The sequence below is a fragment of the Bufo bufo genome, chromosome 2 (genome assembly GCF_905171765.1).
Source record: "Bufo bufo chromosome 2, aBufBuf1.1, whole genome shotgun sequence".
NCBI classification, from domain to species: domain Eukaryota; kingdom Metazoa; phylum Chordata; class Amphibia; order Anura; family Bufonidae; genus Bufo; species Bufo bufo.
The window spans coordinates 316,519,517-316,546,757 of NC_053390.1; the positions used below are offsets into that span (position 1 = coordinate 316,519,517).

Below are 27,241 nucleotides of genomic sequence, written 5' to 3' on the forward strand. Positions count from 1 at the left end.
ATTAAAGGGTGAATACCAGGGCGGCCATTTGAGATAATGCTCTCAGGAGTAGCCCCAAGCCAAATCTCTTTTGTAAGGCCCCTTGCAGACGAGCGTGTCCGGATTAGTCCCCGATGTGTTGCGGATGCGTGAAGTTAAAACTGCGCAATTTCGAAAACAAAGCCATTCAGTTTTGTCTGCGATTTCGTTCAGTTGTTCAGTTTTTATTGCGCGGGTGCAATGCGATTTACTGCGTTTTGCACGCGCGTGATAAAAAACTCAATGTTTACAAACAACATCTCTTAGCAACCATCCGTGAAAATCGCATCTCTTCCGCACTTGCTTGCGGATGTGATTTTCACGCAGCCTCATTCACTTCTATGGGGCCAGAGTTGCGTGAAAATCACAATATAGAACATGCTGCGATTTTCACGCAACGCAAAGGTTATGCGTGAAAACCACCGCTCATGTACACAGACTCATTTAAATAAATGGGTCCGGATTCAGTGCGGGCGCAATGCGTTCGCATCATGCGCTCGTGTAAAAGGGGCCTAACAGTGGTATAGTCTTAATAAGTTGCACTGCATATCAATATTTTTGTGAAACACTTCCTGAATTATACAGCATTAATAGGAAATGTTCACACTATGAATAGAATGACTGAACTCATCCCAAATTGTATTGAACTTTTACCAGTACATGCAAATCCTAGAAAAAAAGCATACTAGTATTGTTTGTTTTATTATTCAGTGCATCAAATGGTAAGTATAAAACATATGAAAGATGCATTGCATACCATGTTAGTAATGGTTTGGAATGGTTGATAGCAAGTACAAATCACACATTTTTCAGATAAACACAGAGTTGAAAGATTTGAGATTATTCTTCCTGTCTCTGCCACTAACATAAAAGCGTTTTACATTCCTTTGAACTGCTGCATGATAGAAATCAACTGCTGATTGCGTTTTTCAATCATTTGCTCTTCTTCTTTTAACTTTTTCTGTTGTAGAAGAATTTCTTCCTACGGAGCAATTAAACAGTTACGGAGTTGATTATTATTATAGCTTTTCACATACAGGTTCTTTAGTAGTACTTTGCATTACTTTTCATAGCAAGGGCATAACTGCAGCACAAAAGGTAAACTTTTTAATATAGAATAGTGCAATGGTTTGTGTTCCTGCATTACTTAATGTGAAGGTTATAGTCACTTTACTTATAGCGTCACTGCTCCAATGCAATTATTAGTTTGGTATAGAACATACTAATGTTTTAGAATTGGTGAACATACACTTTTAAATTTAGGGATCATATTGCATAGTTTTTGTGGTTTCTTTTTTTTTCCTTGCCTGAGCTATAACATTTTTTTTTCTGTTCACATAGATGTATGAGGGCTTGTTTTTTGTTAGATTGGTCTTATGGCACTATTTAATATTGCATACTTTGTAGTGGGAAACTGGAAAAAAATTCCAAATGGGTGGAATTGGAAATAAATGCAATACCACCATAGTTTTATGGCTTTCGTTTTTACAGCATTTCCCTATCCTGCAAAACTGACCTGCTGTTATCTTTATTTTCCAGGTCAGTATGATTACAGCGATACTTCATTTACCGTATTTTTCACGGTGGGGGGAAAACGTCACTGCGTCTTAGACGGCAAATACTAATGAGCACTTCCATTATGGAAGCGCTCATTAGTACCAGAGGACCAGGAAGCGGTGAAGGCTCTGTACCACTTCCACTGTCGCCCGCCGCTTCCTGGTCCTCGACTGTCGGCTATGAAGGGTGCTCTGTGACGCTGTGCACGTCGGCAGGAAGAAGAGAGAGAGCGCTGGCAGTGAGGAGCAGCGGCGTCCGGAGCAGGAGAGGTAAGTGGATTTTTGTATTTTATTTGATCTAAGGCTGGGGGCACATCTCAGGCTGATGGCTGGGGGCCACATCTGAGGCTGGGGCTGATAGGAGGCTAATGGCTGATAGGAGGCTGGGGGCTGATAGGAGGCATGGGGGTCTCATTTGATGTCTGAATGGGGGGTCTTATTTATATTGGGGCTATTAGCTAAGATCTGATTGGGGGTCATTCACATTGGGGTCTGATCTGGGGTCTGATTGGGGCTGTGAGCTGAGGTATGGCTAACATTGGTGGTCTGACCTGAGGTCTAATGAAAAATATTTCTTTCTTATTGTCCTCCTCTAAAACCTAGGTGCATCTTATATGGTAAAATACGGTATATAGTTTTGTGACCATAATAACTTTATTACAGATAAGTCTAAGACTCCATAGGAACAGTGCTGTAGTAAGCCTAGGAGCCTCTAGCAGGCTTGAGGCTACCACGATAAATGAATGGCTCCCCTGAGCGCCATGCGAGGGACCTGTTTGTGCCCCAGGAGCACAGCACTCCCTGGGAAAGGAAGCTGTGGTCACAATTGACAATGGATTCTGAAGGGTTAAATGTTTGTGATCGCATTATCAACATTAGCCCTTGGTGCCACCTGCCTGCTCAGAAGTTATTAAAATTCTGTTTTCACTTTCTCAATATCAAGTATTGAGTGCAGAATGGTGGGGGAAAAGGAGATTTTTTTTATTTTAGCACAAGGCAGTAACATAACCAAAAGTCAAAGGGTCTGAAACTTTTTAAAATGTAATGTATCTTCCGAATAGGTCATCAATATTAGATCAGTGGGGTTTCGACACCCGGTAACACCACCATTCAGCTGTTTTGGGCAGCAGTGACGCCGGAAACTATACTGTGTCCGGAGCTGGAAACAGACAGCTCTGTACATTGTGTAGTGGCTGTGCCAGGGTATTGCAGAACAGCTCACATTCAAGTGAATGGGAGCATAACTGCATTACACCGCAGCCAGAAATGATACAGTGTACAAAGCTTTCTGTTTCCGTCCATACAGTGTTTTCGTACTGTGGCTGCCTGAAACAGCTGATTGGTTATGGTGCCAGGTGTCTGGCAGACAGATATTGATAACATATCCTGAGGATAGGTCATCCAAATATATAGCTCAGACTGTCCTTTAAACCCTTCCCAACTGCCCACTGGCTATATACAGTCGGGTCCATAAATATTGGGACATCGACACAATTCTAACATTATTGGCTCTATACACCACCACAATGGATTTGAAATTAAACAAACAAGATGTGCTTTAACTGCAGACTGTCCGCTTTAATTTGAGGGTATTTACATCCAAATCAGTTGAACGGTGTAGGAATTACAACAGTTTGCATATGTGCCTCCCACTTGTTAAGGGACCAAAAGTAATCGGACAATTTGTTTCTCAGCTGTTCCATGGCCAGGTGTGTGTTATTCCCTCATTATCCCAATTACAATGAGCAGATAAAAGGTCCAGAGTTCATTTCAAGTGTGCTATTTGCATTTGGAATCTGTTGCTGTCAACTCTCAAGATGAGATCCAAAGAGCTGTCACTATCAGTGAAGGAAGCCATCATTAGGCTAAAAAAACAAAACAAACCCATCAGATAGATAGCAAAAACATTAGGCGTGGCCAAAACAACTGTTTGGAACATTCTTAAAAAGAAGGAAAGCACGTCAATATTCAGCTCTTAAAATAAGCCTTGAGACTTGACTTGGATATTAAATAAGCCAGCTCTTCATCTGCAGACAGCTGTTTCCAGGTTATTGCCCCTCATCAGTGCAGAGCAGAGAGTACTGGCTTAACTGGGTGAGAGGCCTGTGTCCGAGTCAGGGGAGAACTAACTTTCCATAGGGAGAGAGCACCTTAATCAGTGTGAGGAGACTTATAGGCCATACATGCTCCTCTGGAATTCTGGGAGGGAAGGGATGCAAATGAGCTCTTAACAAGCTCTGCCTCTAATGCCACCAGATGTAAGGCAGCTATCCTTTAAGTCAATGTTCAGCTCCTAAAATAAGCCTTGAGACATGACTTGGATATTAAATAAGCCAGCACCCCTTCCCTCCCAGAATTCCAGAGAAGCATGTATGGCCTATAAGTCTCCTCACACTGATTAAGGTGCTCTCTCCCTAAGGAGAGTTAGTTGCCCCCTGACTCGGACACAGGCCTCTGACCCAGTTATGCCAGTACTCTCTGCTCTGCACTGATCACCCCGAAACAGCTGTCTGCAGATGAGGTGCTGGCTTATTTAATATCCAAGTCATGTCTCAAGACTTATTTTAAGAGCTGAACATTGACTTATAGGATAGTTGCCTTACATCTGGTGGCATTAGAGGCAGAGCTTGTTAACAGCTCATTTGCATCCCTTCCCTCCCAGAATTCCAAAGGAGCATGTATGGCCTATAAGTCTCCTGATTAAGGTGCTCTCTCCCTAAGGAGAGTTATTTCACCCCTACCTCATCAGTGAAGCTTGGTGGTGGTAGTGTCGTGGCGTGGGCATGTATGGCTGCCAATGGAACTGGTTCTCTCGTATTTATTGATGATGTGACTGCTGACAAAAGCAGCAGGATGAATTCTGAAGTGTTTCGGGCAATATTATCTGCTCATATTCAGCCAAATGCTTCAGAACTCATTGGACAGCGCAGATGGACAATGACCCAAAGCATACTGCAAAAGCAACCAAAGAGTTTAAGGGAAAGAAGTGGAATGTTATGCAATGGCCAAGTCAATCACCTGACCTGAATCCGATTGAGCATGCATTTCACTTGCTGAATACAAAACTGAAGGGTAAATGCCCCAAGAACAAGCAAGAACTGAAGACAGTTGCAGTAGAGGCCTGGCAGAGCTTCACCAGGGATGAAACCCAGCGTCTGGTGATGTCTATGCGTTCCAGACTTCAGGCTGTAATTGACTGCCAAGGATTTGCAACCAAGTATTAAAAAGTGAAAGTTTGATTTATGATTATTGTTATGTCCCATTGCTTTTGGTCCGTTAACAAGTGGGAGGAACATGTGCAAACTGTTGTAATTCCTACACCGTTCACCTGATATGGATGTAAATACCCTCAAATTAAAGCTGACAGTCTGCAGTTAAAGCACATCTTTTTCGTTTCATTTCAAATCCATTGTGGTTGTGTATAGAGCCAAAAATGTTAGAATTGTGTCGATGTCCCAATATTTATGGACCTGACTGTATGGCCTATCTGAAATACCATGTGCAGATAGCACATATATAAACAGCGCTGGGATTAAAGCTCCTGCAATCTCGCAGGAGCAGGTCGGGTCCTGGCTCTCAGACACAGCGGGGACTCTGAGGAAAAGACAGGAGCGGTTTATTGCCGCTCTTGCCTTCTCCAGTGCTGGCAGCAGAGCAGTACCTGAGTGCAGCGAGAGAGAGCAGGAAGCGTCTCTGGGCAGGAGCAGAGCTGCAGGGTCTAAGGAGACCCTGATCAGCTCTGCCTGTGTGTAATGCCCCCACAGGGGGCTGTTTTCCCCTATAACTGGGGCTCCTGTGGATACCCCAGTTGCAGTGGAAACAGTGAAAAAAAAAGTTTAAAAAAAAAAAGTCTGTGTCCTTAATGACCTCCTGGGGGACATATTATGTGCCAAAAATAAATTAAAAGATAAGTAAAAATAAAAAAATATATATAAAAAAATTAAAAAATACAGCCGCTAACTGAAACAGTCACCATAATTCACTCAAACCTATACATGTTATATATCAAAACGATTGTCACAAAATAGGGAACCCATTTCAATAAAAAAAATTGGTGTCAGTTTTAATATTTAAGAAATAAAAAGCTATAATTAAAAAAATATGACTTTTTAATAACAATTAGCAGTTTTCCCCCCAATTAAACTTAAAAAAAGGAAGACAAAAAATTTCTAAAAAAACATGCTTATAAAAACTCTTAAGTGTCAAGCAAAAAACCTCGCAAAATTACTTTGGTAGTCAAACAAATAAAAAAGTTAGGGTCACTAAACCACCACATGCACAAAATCACGAAATATTGCCTAGACCAGTGGTCGGCAAACCGCGGCTCGCGAGCCACAAGCGGCTCTTTAGCCCCTTGAATGCGGCTCTTACAGGTGCAGGCTCCCACATAGCCGAAAGACCAACCCCTCCTGCTGATTTGTGAAGCACGCACTACTGTCTTCTTGCCTGTGGAACGCATTTGCGTTCCGCAAAGCTGGAGAGGGCGTGTACATCTCATATCACATGCCCATATTTCCTCCCACTATTAGCACACGCGCATCATCACACAGGAAGCCAGAGTAATCACCTTCACTTGGGTGTACACACCTCCTTCCAAACGTCGGAATGTGCTGCGTCACAACAGGAAGTGACGAGGGTAGTGAAAGTTCCCAGGTAGCGAACACAAGTACTCACTCCACTCATTTGAATGGAACAAGTACTTGTAATTACACTACGCTGCAGGGGAGGCAACACATAGTGAAATGAAGAGAAAGCTGATTGGCGGGGGTGCCGGGTGTTGGACCCCCACCAATCAGATATTAATGACCTATCCAGAGGTCATGTCATCAATAAACAGGCTGCACAACCCCTTTAACTCCTTAAGGACCCAGGATAAGAATGCTCTTCCTAAAGGGCCGGTACTTTGCACCCCAGGAAGAGCATTTTCGTCCTGCGGTCCTTTTCTTCCCCCACATGCGGTGCCGCGATCAGCGGCAAAGATCCGGCTGTTAATGACAGCCGGATCCCTGCTGCATCCACCAGCATCGGTGATAATGCTGATGCCGGTGGATTAACCCCTCATATGCCGCGGTCAGCACTGACTGCGGCATATGGGAGATTTGTGCTCCCTCACCTTAGCCATTGGGTCCAATGCGCTGCTGTGGAGGGGTCCCAATGGTTGCCATGGCAGCCCCAAGCCATTGCAAGGTCTTGGGGCCCGGAATATATGGAGTCCTATGAGGCCCAGCCCCCAGGATGGGTCTCATAGGCAAACTATCAGTATATTACACTGTGTAATACACTGATAGTCAATGCAGTACAATACAGATGTATTGTGCTGCATTGAAACAGGGATCAGACCCTGTAATGTTGAAGTCCCAGAGTAGGACAAAAAATAAAGTAAAAAAAGAAGTTTAAAAAAAGTGTACATTTTAAAGACATATTAGGTATCACCGCATCTGTAACAACATGCTCTATAAAAATACCACATGACCTAAACCCTGAGGTGAAAAATAAAAACTGTGTAAAAAAGCCATTTTGTGTCACCTTACATCACAAAAATTGCAACACCAAGCGATCAAAAAGGTGTATGCCCCCCTAAATAGTACCAATCAAACCGTCACCTCACCCTGCAAAAAATGAGCCCCAACCTAAGACAATCGGTCAAAAAATAAAAAAGCTATCAGTCTCAGACAATGGAGACACTAAAATGTGATTTTTTTGGCTTCAAAATTGCTATTATTGTGCTAAAGTGAAATAAATAAATAAAAAGTAGACATATTAGGTATTGCCGCGTCCGTAACAACCTGCTATATAAAAATACTACATGACCTAACCACTCAGGTGAACACCGTAAAAAAAAGAAAAAGTGTGTCAAAAAAGCCATTTTTTGTCACCTTACATCAAAAAAAGTGTAATACCAAGCAATCAAAGACAGGTGCACTCTGCGGTCTTACTAAACCCTCAAACTGATTTTAAAATTGAGAGATTAGCCAACATATCCTACGGTGTAGGACATGTCTGAGCCCGAGCACCGCGCCAAGGTTTCTCAAGTAGCTCGGGGACCTAACACTCACCTACCTGAGCCGTATGGGCTATACCAGGAGCCAGTGGGCAAATTACAGGAGCATGAGGCCGACTCACAAACAACTCACCAGTTACCTCCAGCATGTAACCATGCTTGCAATGGGAGGAGGGAGGAGTCTGCGAGTCCCACTCAAGACTGGCTGATATGGCCCAGGCCTCACAGGTGCACCTAAATGTAGCCTGTAGATGGAAAGCAGGCACATTTGAATTGGAGTTTATACACCTCCAAGCATCTCTATAAATACAAACTGAAAAGAATGGAGTGGTATTAAACAAGCAGGACGTGCTCAAACCCACATGCAGTTGTGCATATATATAGGGGAGCAAATCCTGCACTTGTGGCCAGTTGCTAATGACGATCCCCAGCAAAAATGCATACAGTGGAGGATGCCCACAGCGAACCACAAGTACCACAATAGACATCCTACACAAGATAGCAATTATGTGGATGTGATAATCAATATAGCAATATAACAAAATAATAGCAAAGACAGGTGCACTCTGCGGTCTTACTAAACCCTCAAACTGATTTTAAAATTGAGAGATTAGCCAACATATCCTACGGTGTAGGACATGTCTGAGCCCGAGCACCGTGCCAAGGTTTCTCAAGTAGCTCGGGGACCTAACACTCACAATAGTGGAGACACAATAAAAATCTTTATTTTTTTTTAAATGCTTTATTATGTAAACTTGAAACAAACAACCATTTGGTATTGTCGTGTCCGTAACAACCTGCTCTATAAAAATGCCACATGATCTAACCTGTCAGATGAACACTGTAAATAACAAAAAAAAAAACTGTGCCAAAACAGCAATTTTTTTGTTACCTTGCCTCACAAAAAGTGTAATACAGAGCAACCAAAAATCATATGTACCCTAAAATAGTACCTAAAAAACTGCCAACTTATCCCGTAGTTTCTAAAATGGGGTCATTTTTTTGGGAGTTTCTACTCTAGGGATGCATCAGGGGGTCTTCAAACGTGACATGGCAGCTTAAAATTATCCTAGTGCAATCTGCCTTCCAAAAACCATATGACGTTCCTTTCCTTCTGCGCCCTGCCGTGTGCCCGTACAGCAGTTTACGACCACATATAGGGTGTTTCTATAAACTACAGAATCAGGGCAATAAATATTGAGTTTTGTTTGGCTGTTAACCTTGCTTTGTGAGCGGAAAAAAATTGATTAAAATGGAAAATCTGCCAAAAAAGTGAAATTCAGAAATTTCATCTCCATTTTCCATTAATTCTTGTGGAACACATAAAGGGTTAACAAAGTTTGTAAAATCAGTTTTGAATACCGTGAGGGGTGTAGTTTCTAAAATAGGGTAATTTCTGGGTGGTTTCTATTATGTAAGCCTCACAAAGTGACTTGAGACCTGAACTGGTCCTTAAAAAGTGGGTTTTGGAAATTTTCAGAAAAATTTCAAGATTTGCTTCTAAGCCTTCTAACGTCCCCAAACAATAAGATAGCATTCACAACATGATCCAAACATGAAGTAGACATATGGGAAATGTAAAGTAATAACTATTCTTGGAGTTATTACTATCTATTAGAAAAGTAGAGAAATTGAAATTTGGAAATTTTCAAATATTTCCAACTTTTTGGTAAATTTGTTATTTTTTAATAACTAAAAATGAAAATTTTTGACTCAATTTTACCACTGTCATGAAGTACAATATGTGACGAGAAAACAATCTCAGAATGGCCTGGATAAGATTTGCAAAAAATGGCCTGGTCCTTAAGGTGAAAAATGGCAAGGTCCTTAAGGGGTTAAGAGCAAGTACTTGGTTTGCTGCTTTTCTTCTTGTTAAGCCTCATTCACACGTCAGTGTTTCACGGACGTGTGCTGCACGTGTTCTCCACGGACAGCACACGTCCCCATTCATTTTAATGTGTGTATTCAGACATCAGTGTTTTAGCATGGTCCGTGGGTCCCTGTTTTTAGCACGGATGCATGCTCTATTTTGTCCGTTCACGGATCCCATTATAGTTTATAGGTCCGTGAAAAACATAGATGCAACACGGATGCCATCCGTGCTGCATCTGTTTTTCACGGATTATTAGGAAGAGATGTTTTAAAAAAAAATTCTGCTGTTCAGTGTCAGTGAAACACGGATGGCACACAGACAGCAAAAAACGGACCCACGGATCCTTCACGGACAGCTTCACGGATGCATCACTGACCACCTTCTCACGGATGTGAGCATGAGGCTTTACAAATGTGTGCTGGACTTTCACAGAACTGATTTTCATGTCTGCGGCTGACATGGGATTATTCCTGTGCACTGTCTAACATCCAGATTGTGAGTTTGGACACAGTCACCACATGGTTAAGCGGCGATTGTTTTCCTTCTGTTTGTTAATATAAAACTTAAGTCAGTGGCACCTTAATTTTGGCATAAAATTGCCACAAAATGTAGTGCGATTTTACATCTAGGTTTAGAAAAATTCTGCTCTTAGCCTGTCTCAAACTAACTCAAGCAATATTAGATATAAACTTAGACAAAAGTATGTACGTCCCTGCGCCAAGAGTAACTAAACCTTCATATAAACTTTTAATATGTTCTCCCTAATAAAACTATCTCTAATATACTTTATTAATCAATTTTCTATTGATAAAATTTGTACACCGCTGGGCTGTCAGCAGTGTACAGACAACAGAGTTTTAAGCGCAAAGGGAATGCGCTTTAGGTAGGTAAAAGTGTAATAAAAATTGAAAATTGATTAATAAAGTACAGTATATTAGAGGAAGTTTTATTAGGGCATTAAGGACAACATATTAAAAGTTTATATAAAGGTTTAGTTACTCTTTAATGTATGTCTAGACAGCCTTAGGCTACTTTCACACTCGCGTTTGGTGCATCTATTCAGATAATACAACCGTCTGCATCCGTTCAGAACGGATGCGTTTGTATTATCTTTAACATAGCCAAGACGGATCCGTCTTGAACACCATTGAAAGTCAATGGGGGATGGATCCATTTTCTATTGTGGATTCCATTTTCTATAAACGGATCCGTCCCCATTGACTTACATTGTGTGTCAGGACGGATCTGTTTGCCTCTGCATCGTCAGGTGAATACCAAAACGCTGCAAGCAGCGTGTTGGTTTCCGTCTCCGTCTCCAAAGCGGAATGGAGACGGAACGGAGGCAAACTGATGCATTCTGTGTGGATCCTTTCCATTCACAATGCATTAGGGCAAAAACTGATCAGTTTTGGACCGCTTGTGAGAGCCCTTAACAGATCTCACAAACTGAAACCAATACGCCAGTGTGAAAGTAGCCTAAGATTAGTAAATCTGCCCCAATGTTCAGAACGCCGGCACTTGTTTTATTGCACATTTCAGTTCAGCATATACTAAAAAGACTGTTGTAGTGGAGACCACCTCACCGGGAGAGGTGTATCAAAATAACCTAAAGTTCACTTCAGTATATATTTCCCGTATCATCTTTTAATGTTGGATGTTTTACCGTAAGTGGGGGTAGTCTTTTACCTTGAGGAATGATGTTTGTTTAAAAATGTTACACTATTGAAGAATTTTCCAACAAAAATGTTGAATGAGAAACGATATGGAATAAATATGTACCAGTGTACTGCGTGGCGCTTTGCTTCATATACTCACGCTTTATGTTAACGGCCAGTGGAAAGGACAAGTTTGTGACTCATGATGTTGGAGCGCACTTTATTTATTGCTTCAGCAAATATTTGTGCATTTTACTCAATAGCTCTACTTATGAAGGAAGAGTAGTCTGTAAATCAGTCTTCAGCAACCTCCAGCACTCCAGCTGTTATGAAACTACAAATCCCAGCATGCACACTTGCTCGGTTGTTCTCTAAACTTCCATAGAAGTGAATGCAGCATGCTGCAGCTGCTGTAAATGATAATTTCCTTGGCTACCACGTAGGTCAGTATCTTATCCTAGAAGTTTTATAATCAGAAGTCTTCCCAGCCTCAGGGCTTGTTCACACGACCGTGTGAAGTCCGTGCCCGTGCTGTGGACCGCACATTGCGGTCCGCTAAGCACGGGCACCTGCCGTGTGGCAGCCGCATAGGGATCGTGGCCCCATTCACTTGAATGGGTCCACGATACCTCCGTTCCGCAAAAAGATAGAGCAAGCTCTATCTTTTTGCAGTGCGGAAGCACGGAACGGAACCTCAGAAAGCACTCAGTAGTGCTTCCGTAGTGTTCCGTTCCATGGTTCCGTTCTGCATCTCCGGATTTGCGGACCCATTGAAATGAATGGGTCCGCATCCGTGATGCGGAATGGCCATGGAACGAGACCAGTATATTGCAGATCCGCAAATGCAGTCCGCAATACGGGCACGGGCTTCACACGGTCGTGTGAACAAGCCCTCACTGATATACTGATTCTGCTTGGGGAAAACCAGGAAGGTGTGTTCCAGAATGAGAGAAAAAAGTCAGTATTTTCCACAAGCTTTACTACACCTGTCCACGCGCTCTGTGTCGGACTCGCCCACCACAGTACCAGGGGATCTTGTGGTGGGCACAGACTCTGATACCATAGTGGTTCCCAAATGTCCAGGAGGGAAAAAAAAAACATTTGGAGCTGCTTTTGGAGTTTTTCAATCAAAAGCTTTTAGACTTTATTGATTATATAGGGGTTGGGCATTGAGAATAAATTCTGTAAAGTAAACGTGTAACACTTTTTCTTCCAGCGCACCCTGTTTTCTAATCTTAAGGGCAATGATCTCCCCTCAAAGTATGAAATCTGTTGCTATGATAACATGTACATGGCTTACCCTGTAAATCAATCAGGGACACTTGACAACTGTTTTACGCCACCATTGTGGTTTAAAAAGTCACAAATTATGGTGCACATCGTGTCTACACCACAATTTGCAACTTTTCACTTCTCAACATGTTTCATAAGTGATGAGAAATGTTGGAGGGGCCTGGCATGAGGGCTGTGGCAAAACATTCAAATCTACACCGCCACACAGCTGCCATAGATTAGAATTTCTGGCACATTAAGGCCCCTTTCACACGGGCGAGAATTCCGTGCTGGTGCAATGCGTGAGGTAAATGCATTGCACCCGCACTGAATCCGGACCCATTCACTTCAATGGGGCTGTTTAGATGAGCGGTGATTTTCACGCATCACTTGTGCGTTGCGTGAAAATCTCAGCATGTTCTATATTCTGTGTTTTTCACGCAAAGCAGGCCCCATAGAAATGAATGGGTCTGCATTAAAATCTCAAGCATCCGCAGGCAAGTGTGGATGCGGTGCGATTTTCACGCATGGTTGCTAGGAGATGATGTAAGAAAATTGATAAAAGTCAATTCACTGAATTATTTTTCTTTATAACATGGTTATAAGGAAAAATAATAGCATTCTTAATACAGATTGCTTACTAAAATGTGGCTTTAGGGGTTAAAAAATAAAATAAAAAATGTACTCACCTCATCCTGTTGTTCGCGCAGCCGGCATCATCTTCTTTCTTCTTCTTTCAGGACCTGCCAAAGGACCTTTGATGATGTAATCGCGCTCACCATGTGGTGAGCGCGGTGACGTCAGCGCAGGTCCTGCTGAATGAAGATAGAAGATTTCTATCTTCATTTAGCAGGACCTGCGCTGACGTAACTGCGCTCACCACGTGGTGACCTGAAAGAAGAAGAAAGAAGATGATGCCGGCTGCGCGAACAACAGGATGAGGTGAGTAAATTTTATTTTTTAACCCCTAAAGCCACATTTTAGTAAGCATTCTGTATTAAGAATGCTATTATTTTCCCTTATAACCATGTTATAGGGGAAAATAATAAAATATACAGAACACCGATCCCAAACCCGAACTTCAGTGAAGAAGTCCGGGTTCGGGTCTTGGTACCACAGTCAGTTTTTTATCACGTGCGTGCAAAACGCATTCATCACAAATTTTCCTCACCAACATACATCCCATGTAGATGTACCCTTATGTTCTTCCTTGGCAAATGAAATCCACTCAGATAAAAGCGTATATGCAAAAAACCTAAACGACCATTGAAGATGCCCCATCACAATCCCAACTTACTCTTAGTTTACAAATGTCTCTCCTTTCTTTGTCATTCTCTTCTGCCCTTGCTTTCAGCCAAGCCTCATTTTGTAGCCTGTGTTTTTCCATCATTTCCTGAAGTTCCTACATATAAAATGACTGCATTAATAAATAACAAATACTGTAGGATTTGGAGAAAATTAAATGCTTTGTTTAATTGAATCTGCATTAGTGGCTTGGACTTTCAACATACATTTTGAAAGGGGCAGAATATTGTCTCACACACTGGGTTATATTACAATAATATGTAATACAGGGAGTGCAGAATTATTAGGCAAGTTGTATTTTTGAGGATTAATTTTATTATTGAACAACAACCATGTTCTCAATGAACCCAAAAAACTCATTAATATCAAAGCTGAATATTTTTGGAAGTAGTTTTTAGTTTGTTTTTAGTTTTAGCTATTTTAGGTGGATATCTGTGTGCGCAGGTGACTATTACTGTGCATAATTATTAGGCAACTTAACAAAAAACAAATATATACCCATTTCAATTATTTATTTTTACCAGTGAAACCAATATAACATCTCAACATTCACAAATATACATTTCTGACATTCAAAAACAAAACAAAAACAAATCAGTGACCAATATAGCCACCTTTCTTTGCAAGGACACTCAAAAGCCTGCCATCCATGGATTCTGTCAGTGTTTTGATCTGTTCACCATCAACATTGCGTGCAGCAGCAACCACAGCCTCCCAGACACTGTTCAGAGAGGTGTACTGTTTTCCCTCCTTGTAAATCTCACATTTGATGATGGACCTCAGGTTCTCAATGGGGTTCAGATCAGGTGAACAAGGAGGCCATGTCATTAGATTTTCTTCTTTTATACCCTTTCTTGCCAGCCACGCTGTGGAGTACTTGGACGCGTGTGATGGAGCATTGTCCTGCATGAAAATCATGTTTTTCTTGAAGGATGCAGACTTCTTCCTGTACCACTGCTTGAAGAAGGTGTCTTCCAGAAACTGGCAGTAGGACTGGGAGTTGAGCTTGACTCCATCCTCAACCCGAAAAGGCCCCACAAGCTCATCTTTGATGATACTAGCCCAAACCAGTACTCCACCTCCACCTTGCTGGCGTCTGAGTCGGACTGGAGCTCTCTGCCCTTTACCAATCCAGCCACGGGCCCATTCATCTGGCCCATCAAGACTCACTCTCATTTCATCAGTCCATAAAACCTTAGAAAAATCAGTCTTGAGATATTTCTTGGCCCAGTCTTGACGTTTCAGCTTGTGTGTCTTGTTCAGTGGTGGTCGTCTTTCAGCCTTTCTTACCTTGGCCATGTCTCTGAGTATTGCACACCTTGTGCTTTTGGGCACTCCAGTGATGTTGCAGCTCTGAAATATGGCCAAACTGGTGGCAGCTGCACGCTTGACTTTTCTCAGTTCATGGGCAGTTATTTTGCGCCTTGGTTTTTCCACACGCTTCTTGCGACCCTGTTGACTATTTTGAATGAAACGCTTGATTGTTCGATGATCACGCTTCAGAAGCTTTGCAATTTTAAGAGTGCTGCATCCCTCTGCAAGATATCTCACTATTTTTGACTTTTCTGAGCCTGTCAAGTCCTTCTTTTGACCCATTTTGCCAAAGGAAAGGAAGTTGCCTAATAATTATGCACACCTAATATAGGGTGTTGATGTCATTAGACCACACCCCTTCTCATTACAGAGATGCACATCACCTAATATGCTTAATTAGTAGTAGGCTTTCGAGCCTATACAGCTTGCAGTAAGACAACATGCATAAAGAGGATGATGTGGTCAAAATACTCATTTGCCTAATAATTCTGCACGCAGTGTAGTTGTGATAAGTGCGATGAGGTGGACAGTGCGGGAAGAGGTGTATATCCCACTCAGATACCTCAGCTGGGTGGGATAGCTAAAATAAGGGAGGTAATAGTCTCAGCAGCATGTAGGTTGCTGAGACAAGGTTCTTGTTGGTGTAGTCTGGGCCGGATTTTAGATGGATTTGCAGATAGGATTGGAAGCGGGATCTTCCAATCCACACACTTCCAGCACGGGTGTTCCCTTGGACCAGAGAGGATCGCAGGTGAGGTCTGCGAAAATCAGACTGGCATAAAGATCCTCCCAGGGTGTCAATTAGTGGGGAATGTACAGATAGAGGCCTGGTGAGGCTCTGTCAGTGTGGTCTCAGCAGGGCAAGGCTGAGGGGCCACGGGGCTAGGCGCTAGCCGGAACTTTAGGGGACGCCTTGACGCCTGGGAACAAGGGTCACGAGGCCAGAGTCGGGAGTACTGCTGGGCCACAATCCCCCAGAACGTGTTGTTGAAGGGTCACAGCCCAGAAGCTGCGGGACTGTATGGCTGGAGAAAGCTGCATTTATGTTCCATGTGTGAACAGCGCTCTGTATAGGTGAGTCAGGGATCATGTTATATATTTAGGTAGAGCCCAGATGGGAAAGTTTTCATTTCGCATCGTGTTTGCTGGTGCTGGTATCAAAATAATTGCACTGTTTGGACATTCAACACAGTTGTCAGCGAGAATATTGTGACTGAGACCCCGGAGATAGGGCTAATCCCTCACATAGTATATTATCATTTTATATAACTGTTGGTTTAGTGCATCGAAGTATCTGAACTGGACTTTGATCCGAATTTCAGGTAAAATTCTATTTGCCACAAAGCCGAATTTCCTGGTGCTTCGTGGTAACGAATAATTTTTCTCTGAAATGGTGGTAAAACAATAAAATAAAAAATCACCTCATTCATTTGAGCCCAAAGAGGCCGTCGTGGCCATCCTGATTGAAGATCCTGTGAGAGATTTCATGTGAAATCTTCAATCAAGATGGCCGCGGCGATCTCTTCGCGCTCAAATGTACAGTCAGCTCCATAAATATTGGGACAGCGACACAATTGTAACATTTTTGGCTCTATACACCACCACAATGGATTTGAAATTAAACAAACAAGATGTGCTTTAACTGCAGACTGTCAGCTTTAATTTGAGGGTATTTACATCCAAATCAGGTGAACGGTGCAGGAATTACAACAGTTTGCATATGTGCCTCCCACTTGTTAAGTATTGGGACAATTGGCTTCTCAGCTGTTCCATGGCCAGGTGTGTGTTATTCCCTCATTATCCCAATTACAATGAGCAGATAAAAGGTCCAGAGTTCGTTTCAAGTGTGCTGTTTGCATTTGGAATCTGTTGCTGTCAACTCTCAAGATGAGATCCAAAGAGCTGTCACTATCAGTGAAGCAAGCCATTATTAGGCTGAAAAAACACAACAAACCCATCAGAGAGATAGCAAAAACATTAGGCGTGGTCAAAACAACTGTTTGGAACATTCTTAAAAAGAAGGAACGCATCGGTGAGCTCACCAACACCAAAAGACCCGAAAGACCACGGAAAACAACTGTGGTGGATGACCGAAGAATTTATTCCCTGGTGAAAAAAACACCCTTCACAACAGTTGGTCAGATCAAGAACACTCTCCAGGAGGTAGGTGTATAGGTGTCAAAGTCAACAATCAAGACAAGACTTCACCAGAGTGAATACAGAGGGTTCACCACAAGATGTAAACCATTGGTGAGCCTCAAAAACAGGAAGGCCAGATTAGAGTTTGCCAAACGACATCTAAAAAAGCCTTCACAGTTTTGTAACAACATCCTATGGACAGATGAGACCAAGATCAACTTGTACCAGAGTGATGGGAAGAGAAGAGTATGGAGAAGGAAAGGAACTGCTCATGATCCTAAGCATACCACCTCATCAGTGAAGCATGGTGGAGATAGTGTCATGGCGTGGGCATGTATGGCTGCCAATGGAACTGCTTCTCTTGTATTTATTGATGTTGTGACTGCTGACAAAAGCAGCAGGATGAATTCTGAAGTGTTTCGGGCAGTATTATCTGCTCATATTCAGCCAAATGCTTCAGAACTCATTGGACGGCACTTCACAGTGCAAATGGACAATAACCCAAAGCATACTGCAAAAGCAACCAAAGAGTTTTTTAAGGGAAAGAAGTGGAATGTTATGCTATGGCCAAGTCAATCACCTGACCTGAATCGGATTAAGCATGCATTTCACTTGCTGAAGACAAAACTGAAGGGAAAATGCCCCAAGAACAAGCAGGAACTGAAGACAGTTGCAGTAGAGGCCTGGCAGAGCATCACCAGGGATGAAACCCAGCGTCTGGTGATGTCTATACGTTCCAGACTTCAGGCTTTAATTGACTGCAAAGGATTTGCAACCAAGTATTAAAAAGTGACTGTTTGATTTATGATTATTATTCTGTCCCATTACTTTTGGTTCCTTAACAAGTGGGAGGCACATATGCAAACTGTTGTAATTCCTACACCGTTCACCTGATTTGGATGTAAATACCCTCAATTTAAAGCTGACGGTCTGCAGTTAAAGCACATCTTGTTCGTTTCATTTCAAATCCATTGTGGTGGTGTATAGAGCCAAAAATGTTAGAATTGTGTAGATGTCCCAATATTTATGGACCTAACTGTATAAGGTGAATTTTATTTTTATTTTTTACTTATTAACCCCTGAAAGCCCTCATTTTTCATCTCTGATGCTGCGATCAGTGATGAATGTGGCATCTGAGAGGTTCAACGACAGGGGTTGGCGCAATCGCCGTTCCTCGTCATTGCACCCGCTACATGCAAAGAAATGCGCTTCGGTGAAGCAGCCAAATTGGATTTTTGTAAAATTTGCTCAAGACTAATCACTGTATAACAGCCAGTTTGATACTTCTACTTTGTATCTCTAGGAAGAGAAATGGAAAAACAAGAAATATAAAAGACTGGATAATGAAAATTCGAGAACCAATAGTACAAACCTGTTGACGTAGCTTATACTGTCTGTTAAATTCTTCTTTTTCTTGAAAGAGAGCAGCTTGTTCCTGGGCAAACTTTCCTCTTTCACTAAAGACACATGATGCTTAATTTTATTAATAGTGTATTAAAATATTAGGGAAGATTTATATATAAAAAACAAGTGTAGAAAATAAGTTTCTTATAGCAACAGCTCTTATTTGTTAGAGGCCAGTGCTACTGCCTGCCACAAGACAGGAACAGAGCTTAGGTAGATGGGGGATTTACAGTATTACTCAAACCTTTTTTTTTTTTTTTTGCATTATTAGCCTTAGCATCAGAATTTATTTTAATGCTAGAGGTAATTTACTTGTTTTACGTGTATGGGCTTATGGATCTAATATGGCACCCATAAACAGCCTATGGTGCCCTAATGTACCCCCGAATGTCTCTGACTTCAAATTAAGGCATGAATCCTACAGAAAAATGATATTATGCTCCATCAGACAGCAAATAACAAAGGTGGCACATGGAGGCACATATGCTATATGGAATGTGTTCCCCCTATGCTTTTTGCACAGAACCTAAGGGAATATTAATATTAACATTAACATCATCAATATCAGATTGTCGGAGGTCCGACTTCCGCCAATCAGCTGTTCAAAGAGACCGCGATGCTCTCTAAGCGCATAGGCCTCTTTCTAGGCCAGTGACTTTACTGTACATCGGTCACGTGGCTTAGGGGAAGCTCAGTCCTATTCAAGTGAATGTAGCTAAGCTGCAATACCAAACACAGCCGATATAAAATGTATGCTTAGTAAGCTGTGAAGAGATCGCAGTGCTCACTGGAGCTTCTGTGAGCGCAGTGGCCTCTTCAATCAGCTGATCTGCAGGGGTGCTGGGAGTTAGACCCCGCCGATCTGATATTGATGACCTATCCGGAATTTGCCAGGAGCAAAAAAATGTTTGTTCGGCATTTCATATTTGTCATAGGTTTAAGATAATACCTGGAGCTGGCGTTTTTACCACCAAAAATGCCACTAAAACAGTATGAGTGAATCCATCCTTAGAATGCAATCACACACAGCATATGCCGATTAGCTCTCTTCCAAAAAAAGAAAGCTGTCTGTAGTACCACCTAGTAAATGTAGCTACCAACCTGTCAATTTCTAACCCTTTAACAGGCCTTGCAACGTGGGTAAGGATATTAGCCAAAAAGGAAAAGGGACCTATCTACAAAGCAGGGCGTTGGTTTGCTAAGTGAGAAGCCTTTGACATAGATCTTGGTGGGTACTCTCTGATCTTTTACCTCTGTAGTTGTGTTATGTCCTTTAACATCTGCAATTCCTTTAAATTATTGAAGTAGAACATAATATGGTACTGATTTCCTGCCTCACTTCCCTGTATTTTCATTATAACATATCAAGATCATCTTCACAAGATTATTAACTTGTAATATTCAAAGCTACAAACACCCATGGTACATCACACCATTACATAGTACACAAACTTCACAAGAAATTGATGCTAGTAGACTGCAATAAGAAAGGTAAAATGAACTGCAGAAATAAGCACAAAAAGGTGTAAAAGAGAGGTTCATGTTTAAGGCTACTTTCACACTCGCATTTGGTGCGGATCCGTCATGGATCTGCACAGACGGATCCGTTCAGATAATACAACCGTCTGCATCCGTTCAGAACGGATCCGTTTGTATTATCTTTAACATAGCCAAGACGGATCCGTCTTGAACACCATTGAAAGTCAATAGAGGACGGATACGTTTTCTATTGTGCCAGATTGTGTCATAGAAAACTGATCTGTCCCCATTGACTTACATTGAGTGCAAGGACCGTTTGGATCCGTTTCGTCAGACGGAAACCAAAACGTTGCAAGCAGCGTTTTGGTGTCCGCCTCCAAAGTGGAATGGAGACAGAACGGAGGCAAACTGATGCATCCTGAGCGGATCCTTTTCCATTCAGAATGCATTAGGTCAAAACTGATCCGTTTTGGACCGATTGTGAGAGCCCTGAACGGATCTCACAAACGGAAAGCCAAAACACGAGTGTGAAAATAGCCTAACAGAGCTTGTAAATAACTCTGACAAGAGAAATAAATATTAACGCACCTAGATAGAAATGTTGGATTGCTGTAAAACTCGGTATGCAGTTGTGTAAATGATTACAGGTCTAGTCTGATTAAACACTGGGTTTTGCCACAAAAGGGTGTAAAAGTGCTTCCCCTGCTGTCCTATAAAAAGACTCTCAAGAGCTAGCTTTTGGCAGGGTACCTCTTGGCGAGAGATCACTGACTGCTAGACATGCCTCTATGACGCACTCGAAAACATTTTGCCCAGTTACTGGCATGCTGAAAAGATAGGAAAATACAGTGCCAGGCGCCACATGGAGTACTGCTACTAGGGATGAGCAAAACGAGCTTTGGATCCAAGATCTGAAGTCGCTTCGCTCCAAAATTCATTTTAATGCTGTATGGAGATCCGTCTCCGTACAGCATTAAAATGTATGGGCTCTGACGAGATGAAGCGAGTTATCACCGAAGTTTCGGTATTTGATTATTAAACTTGAAAATCATTTTAAAATAAGTATTCTATGTCATCTTCGGTACCAATTGGTACCTCAGTAATGAAGCCGACTTTGGAACCAAGTTTTAAAATGGTTTTCAAGTTCAAAAATCTAATCCCGAAGTTATTCACCGAAGTCCAGCGAGACTTCGGTGAAATTCACTTTGCCCCGCCCGAGCACATACATTTTAATACTGATGGATCTCCGTACAGCAATAAAATGAATTTTGGAGCAAAGTGACTTTGGATCTTGGATCCGAAGCTCGCTTCACTCATCTCTAACTACTGCTATAAGGTGCAAAAAGTTTTTGTGCAGGAACTGTCACCGTGACAAGGAACATCAACCGTATAAGCATAGTGAGGATCACCGTCAGAATGGCTGGCTGCCACATCTTATTCCGTCTTGGAAGGATTCTAGAGGGTATATAAATGATGTGGGGTGAGATGCTGGTAAGAACCTCTAGTTAGGCAAACAAAAACATAGCTGCTGTGCTGGAATGGTCTAGAACTGCGATGGCTAACCTCCAGCACTCCAGCTGTGGTAAAACTACGACTCCCAAGATGTACACTTGCTTGGCTGTTCGCAGAACTCCATAGATATGAATGCAGCATGCTGGGAGTCATAGTTTCACCACAGCTGAAGTACCGGAGGTTAGCCATCACTGGTCTAGAAGTTCCTTTATTGTTTCCAACAAATAATGAGTTTTGTGGTAGCCACTTTCTTCAGACACAGTGGGAGACGCATTTTGCCCAATTGGCAGACTTTGGGAGGGGGCACATCATTAGACTGAGAGAAGCAGGATGGTCATTTTGACAATTTTGACTACCGTCTCTCTAGGCCATTCTCACCTGGCTGTTAGGAGTTGTTGGCTGTTAGGAGTTAGGAGCAGAGGTTAAGTAAGGGTGCAAACACACAGCGAACAGGCTCTAGATAGTCCAGACAGACCACCAGTAAAAAGGATTGTTTGATCCACAGACAAGCACAAGCAGCTTCCACAGTTTTGTTGTCCACCATCCAAACACATATGGCACTTTCATTACACATAGTTTATAAGGCCAAAATAAAGACATCTGCCCATCCAGTTCAGCCTGTTATCCTGCAAGTTGATCCAAAGGAAGGCAATTTTCCTCACTTTAGGGGAAAAAATTCCTTCCCGACTCTAATCAGGCAATCAGAATAACTCCCTGGATCAACAACCCATCTCTAGTAACTATAGCCTGTAATATTATTACACTCCAGAAATACAGGGAGTGCAGAATTATTAGGCAAGTTGTATTTTTGAGGATTAATTTTATTATTGAACAACAACCATGTTCTCAATGAACCCAAAAAACTCATTAATATCAAAGCTGAATATTTTTGGAAGTAGTTTTTAGTTTGTTTTTAGTTTTAGCTATTTTAGGGGGATATCTGTGTGTGCAGGTGACTATTACTGTGCATAATTATTAGGCAACTTAACAAAAAACAAATATATACCCATTTCAATTATTTATTTTTACCAGTGAAACCAATATAACATCTCAACATTCACAAATATACATTTCTGACATTCAAAAACAAAACAAAAACAAATCAGTGACCAATATAGCCACCTTTCTTTGCAAGGACACTCAAAAGCCTGCCATCCATGGATTCTGTCAGTGTTTTGATCTGTTCACCATCAACATTGCGTGCAGCAGCAACCACAGCCTCCCAGACACTGTTCAGAGAGGTGTACTGTTTTCCCTCCTTGTAAATCTCACATTTGATGATGGACCACAGGTTCTCAATGGGGTTCAGATCAGGTGAACAAGGAGGCCATGTCATTAGATTTTCTTCTTTTATACCCTTTCTTGCCAGCCACGCTGTGGAGTACTTGGACGCGTGTGATGGAGCATTGTCCTGCATGAAAATCATGTTTTTCTTGAAGGATGCAGACTTCTTCCTGTACCACTGCTTGAAGAAGGTGTCTTCCAGAAACTGGCAGTAGGACTGGGAGTTGAGCTTGACTCCATCCTCAACCCGAAAAGGCCCCACAAGCTCATCTTTGATTATACCAGCCCAAACCAGTACTCCACCTCCACCTTGCTGGCGTCTGAGTCGGACTGGAGCTCTCTGCCCTTTACCAATCCAGCCACGGGCCCATCCATCTGGCCCATCAAGACTCACTCTCATTTCATCAGTCCATAAAACCTTAGAAAAATCAGTCTTGAGCTATTTCTTGGCCCAGTCTTGACGTTTCAGCTTGTGTGTCTTGTTCAGTGGTGGTCGTCTTTCAGCCTTTCTTACCTTGGCCATGTCTCTGAGTATTGCACACCTTGTGCTTTTGGGCACTCCAGTGATGTTGCAGCTCTGAAATATGGCCAAACTGGTGGCAAGTGGCATCTTGGCAGCTGCACGCTTGACTTTTCTCAGTTCATGGGCAGTTATTTTGCGCCTTGGTTTTTCCACACGCTTCTTGCGACCCTGTTGACTATTTTGAATGAAACGCTTGATTGTTCGATGATCAAGCTTCAGAAGCTTTGCAATTTCAGAGTGCTGCATCCCTCTGCAAGATATCTCACTATTTGTGACTTTTCTGAGCCTGTCAAGTCCTTCTTTTGACCCATTTTGCCAAAGGAAAGGAAGTTGCCTAATAATTATGCACACCTGATATAGGGTGTTGATGTCATTAGACCACACCCCTTCTCATTACAGAGATGCACATCACCTAATATGCTTAATTGGTAGTGGGCTTTCGAGCCTATACAGCTTGGAGTAAGACAACATGCATAAAGAGGATGATGTGGTCAAAATACTCATTTGCCTAATAATTCTGCACGTAGTGTACATCCAGGCCCCTCTTGAACTCTTTTAGTGAACTCACCATCACCACCTCCTCAGGCAGAGAGTTCCATAGTCTCACTGCTCTTACCGTAAAGAATCCTTTTCTATGTTTGTGTACAAACCTTCTTTCCACCAGACGCAGAGGATGTCCCCTTATCACAGTCACAGTCCTGGGGATAAATAGATGATGGGAGAGATCTCTGTACTGACCCCTGATATATTTATACATAGTTATTAGATCTCCCCTCAGTCGTCTTTTTTCTAAAGTGAATAACCCTAATTTTGATAATCTCTAGTCCACCCATTCCAGTTATTACTTTAGCTGCCCTCCTCTGAACCCTCTCCAGCTCTGCTATGTCTGCCTTGTTTACAGGAGCCCAGAACTGAACACAGTACTCTATGTGTGGTCTAACTAGTGATTTGTAAAGTGGCAGGACTATGTTCTCATCACGGGCATCTATGCCTCTTTTGATGCAACCCATTATGTTATTGGCCTTGGCAGCAGCTGCCTGCCACTGGATTTTACAGCTTAGTTTGCGGTTCACCAAAATTCCTATTGTCAGTGTTAAACTTCATCTGCCACTTCTCTGCCCAAGCCTCAAATCTATCCAGATGCATCTGCAGCCGTATACTGTCCTCTTCCGTGTTAATTACTTTACACAGTTTGGTGTCATCTGCAAAAAATTATATTTTACTGTGCAAGCCTTCTACAAGATCATTAATATATTGAAGAGAATAGGGCCCAATAATGACCCCTGAGGTACCCCCCTAGTGACAGTGACCCAATCTGAGTATGTACCGCTAATAACCACCCTCTGTTTTCTATCACTGAGCCAGTTACTTACCCACATACAGACATTTCCCCCCAGTTTATGTGGTACAGTGTCAAATGCTTTGGAGAAGTCCAGATATACGACATCCATTGATTTGCCGCAATCAAGTCTAGAACTTACCTCCTCATAGAAACTGATTAAATTAGTTTGACATGACCGATCCCTCATGAAGCCATGCTGATATGGCGTTATTTGCTTATTTTTATTGAGATACTCCAAGATAGCATCTCTTAGAAAACCTTCAAACAGTTTACCCACGACAGATGTTAAACTTACCGGCCTATAGTTTTCAGGCTCTGTTTTTGGACCCTTTTTGAATATTGGCACCACATTTGCTATATGCCAATCCTGTGGAACACTCCCTGTCATTATAGAGTCCTTAAATATCAGAAATAAGGGTCTGGCTACGACATTACTTAATTCTCTTAGGACAGGCATGCTCAACCTGAGGCCCTCCCAGCATGCCTGAACAGCCTACAGCTATCAGCCTGCAGCAGAGCATTGTGGGAGTTGTAGTTTTACAACAGCTGGAGGGCCGCAGGTTGAGCATCCCTGTCTTAGGATATGGGGGGTGTATGCCATCGGGTCCCGGTGATTTGTCTATTTTAATCTTTTTAAGACGTCGCTGTACTTCTTCCTGGGTCAGACAGGGCACTTTTAATAGGGAATTTACTTTTACATTCTACATTTCATCTGACAGTTTATTTTTCTCAGTGAATACTGTGGACAAAAAAATATTTAATAGCTTTGCTTTCTCCTCATCGCTCTCTGCAACTCCCCCTCATCACTCTGTAAAGGGACACCTTTAGATTTATACTTTTTACCATTTATATAATTGAAGAACATTTTAGGGTTAGTTTTACTCTCTTTGGCAACTAATCTCTCGGTCTCTAGTTTGGCTGGTTTTATTTGTCTTTTACATATTCTATTATTACTTTCTTTACAATTCTATTTATCCACATTATTGTTTTCTTGTTCCTTAACCTTTTATTTCCAGACGGTATGTACCTCTCACAATTAGATGGCTTTAAAAATATCCCATTTTGTGGCTGTATTTTTATTTTTGAGGACTTTGTCCCAGTTAGTTAGGCCTATGGCCTCTTTTAGTTGGCTAAATTTTGCCTTTTTGAAGTTTGGCATTTTTATTCTTCCCTGAAGAAACACTTTTGAATGACAATTGGAAGGTTATTACTTTATGGTCACTATTTCCTAGGTGTCCCCCAATCTGCACATCTGTTGTTCTGTCAGGTCTATTGATTAATACTAAGTCCAGTGTGACCGTCCCTCTAGTCGGGTCCTGAACCAGTTTGGAAAGGTAATTGTCTTTGGTTATTGCCAAGAACCTGTTTCCTTTAGGAGATGTACAGGTTTCAGTTTCCCAGTCTATATCTGGGTAGTTGAAGTCCCCCATAATGATGACCTCATTATGATTTGCTGCCTTGTCTATTTCGTTTAGATGTAGATTTTCTGTGGACTCTGGTATATTAGGTGGCTTATAATAAACTCTTATTAGTATTTAATTATTGTTTTATCCTCCATATATTTCTACCCACAGTGACTCCACATGTTCATGTCCCTCACTTATATCTTCCCGGAGTGTGGGCTTTAGACAGGACTTTACATAAAGGCAGACCCCTCCCCCTCTCTGGTTTTGACGATCTTTTCTAAACAGACTGTAACCCTGCACGTTAACCGCCCAGTCATATCTATCATCCATCCATGTCTCAGTTATTTCCACTATGTCATAGTCCTTGTCACACATCACTAAATCCAGTTCACCAGTTTTATTAGTCAGGCTTCTGGCATTAGTATACATACAATTAAGAGGTTTATGTATATTTTTTACCCTACACCTTTCCTTCTGAACTGTTTTAGTCCCTCCTTTCATTCCTCCTCCAGTTCCACTACCTCGCTCCAGGTCTCTATCTGCACTATCTTCCCGTTCTATAATGTAATTACCTTCCCGACCAGTCCCTAGTTTAAACACTCCTCCAACCTTCTAGCCATCTTCTCCCCTAAAACAGCTGCCCCTTCCCCATTGAGGTGCAGTGGTGCCGTGAACGAGAAACCTAGATGACTATGGACTGGAACTGTGGAATGGAAGAGTCATCAGAAGAAAACGTCTTCTGCGTCCTTACCACAAATTTCAGTGTCAGAAGTTTGCAAAAGAACATCTAAACAAGCCTGATGATTTTGAAAACAAGTCCTGTGGACCGATCATGATAAAATAGAACTCTTTTGCCACAATGAGCAACAATACGTTTGAAGGAAAAAGGGCACAGAATTTCATTAAAAGAACACCTCTCCAACCATTAAGCATGGGGGTAGATTAATCATGCTTTGGGGTTGTGTTACAGCCAACGGCACGGGGAAAATTTTCATGGGTAGAAGGAAGAATGGACTCAATGAAATTCCAGCAAATTCTGGAAGCAAACATAACACCAACTGTAAAAAGCTGAAGTTGAAAAAAGGATGTCTTCTTCAAATAGATAATGATCCTAAACACAGCTCAAAATTCACTATAGACTATCTCAAAAGGCACAAG

The 27,241-nt window shown here is 42.0% G+C and overlaps 1 protein-coding gene across 1 annotated transcript in view; it reads right to left on the bottom strand.

Moving 5' to 3' along the window:
* Positions 1 to 722: 722 nt before the first annotated feature.
* LOC120991490 overlaps positions 723 to 27,241 on the bottom strand; it is a 95,140-nt gene continuing 68,621 nt past the window's right edge. Inside the window, exons 11-13 of the mRNA XM_040420299.1 lie at positions 18,506 to 18,590; positions 13,673 to 13,777; positions 723 to 1,000 (exon numbers count right to left, since the gene is read on the bottom strand). Coding sequence (XP_040276233.1) covers positions 896 to 1,000; positions 13,673 to 13,777; positions 18,506 to 18,590 — 295 coding nt within the window. The 3' untranslated portion in view covers positions 723 to 895. The remainder of the gene's footprint in view (positions 1,001 to 13,672; positions 13,778 to 18,505; positions 18,591 to 27,241) is intronic.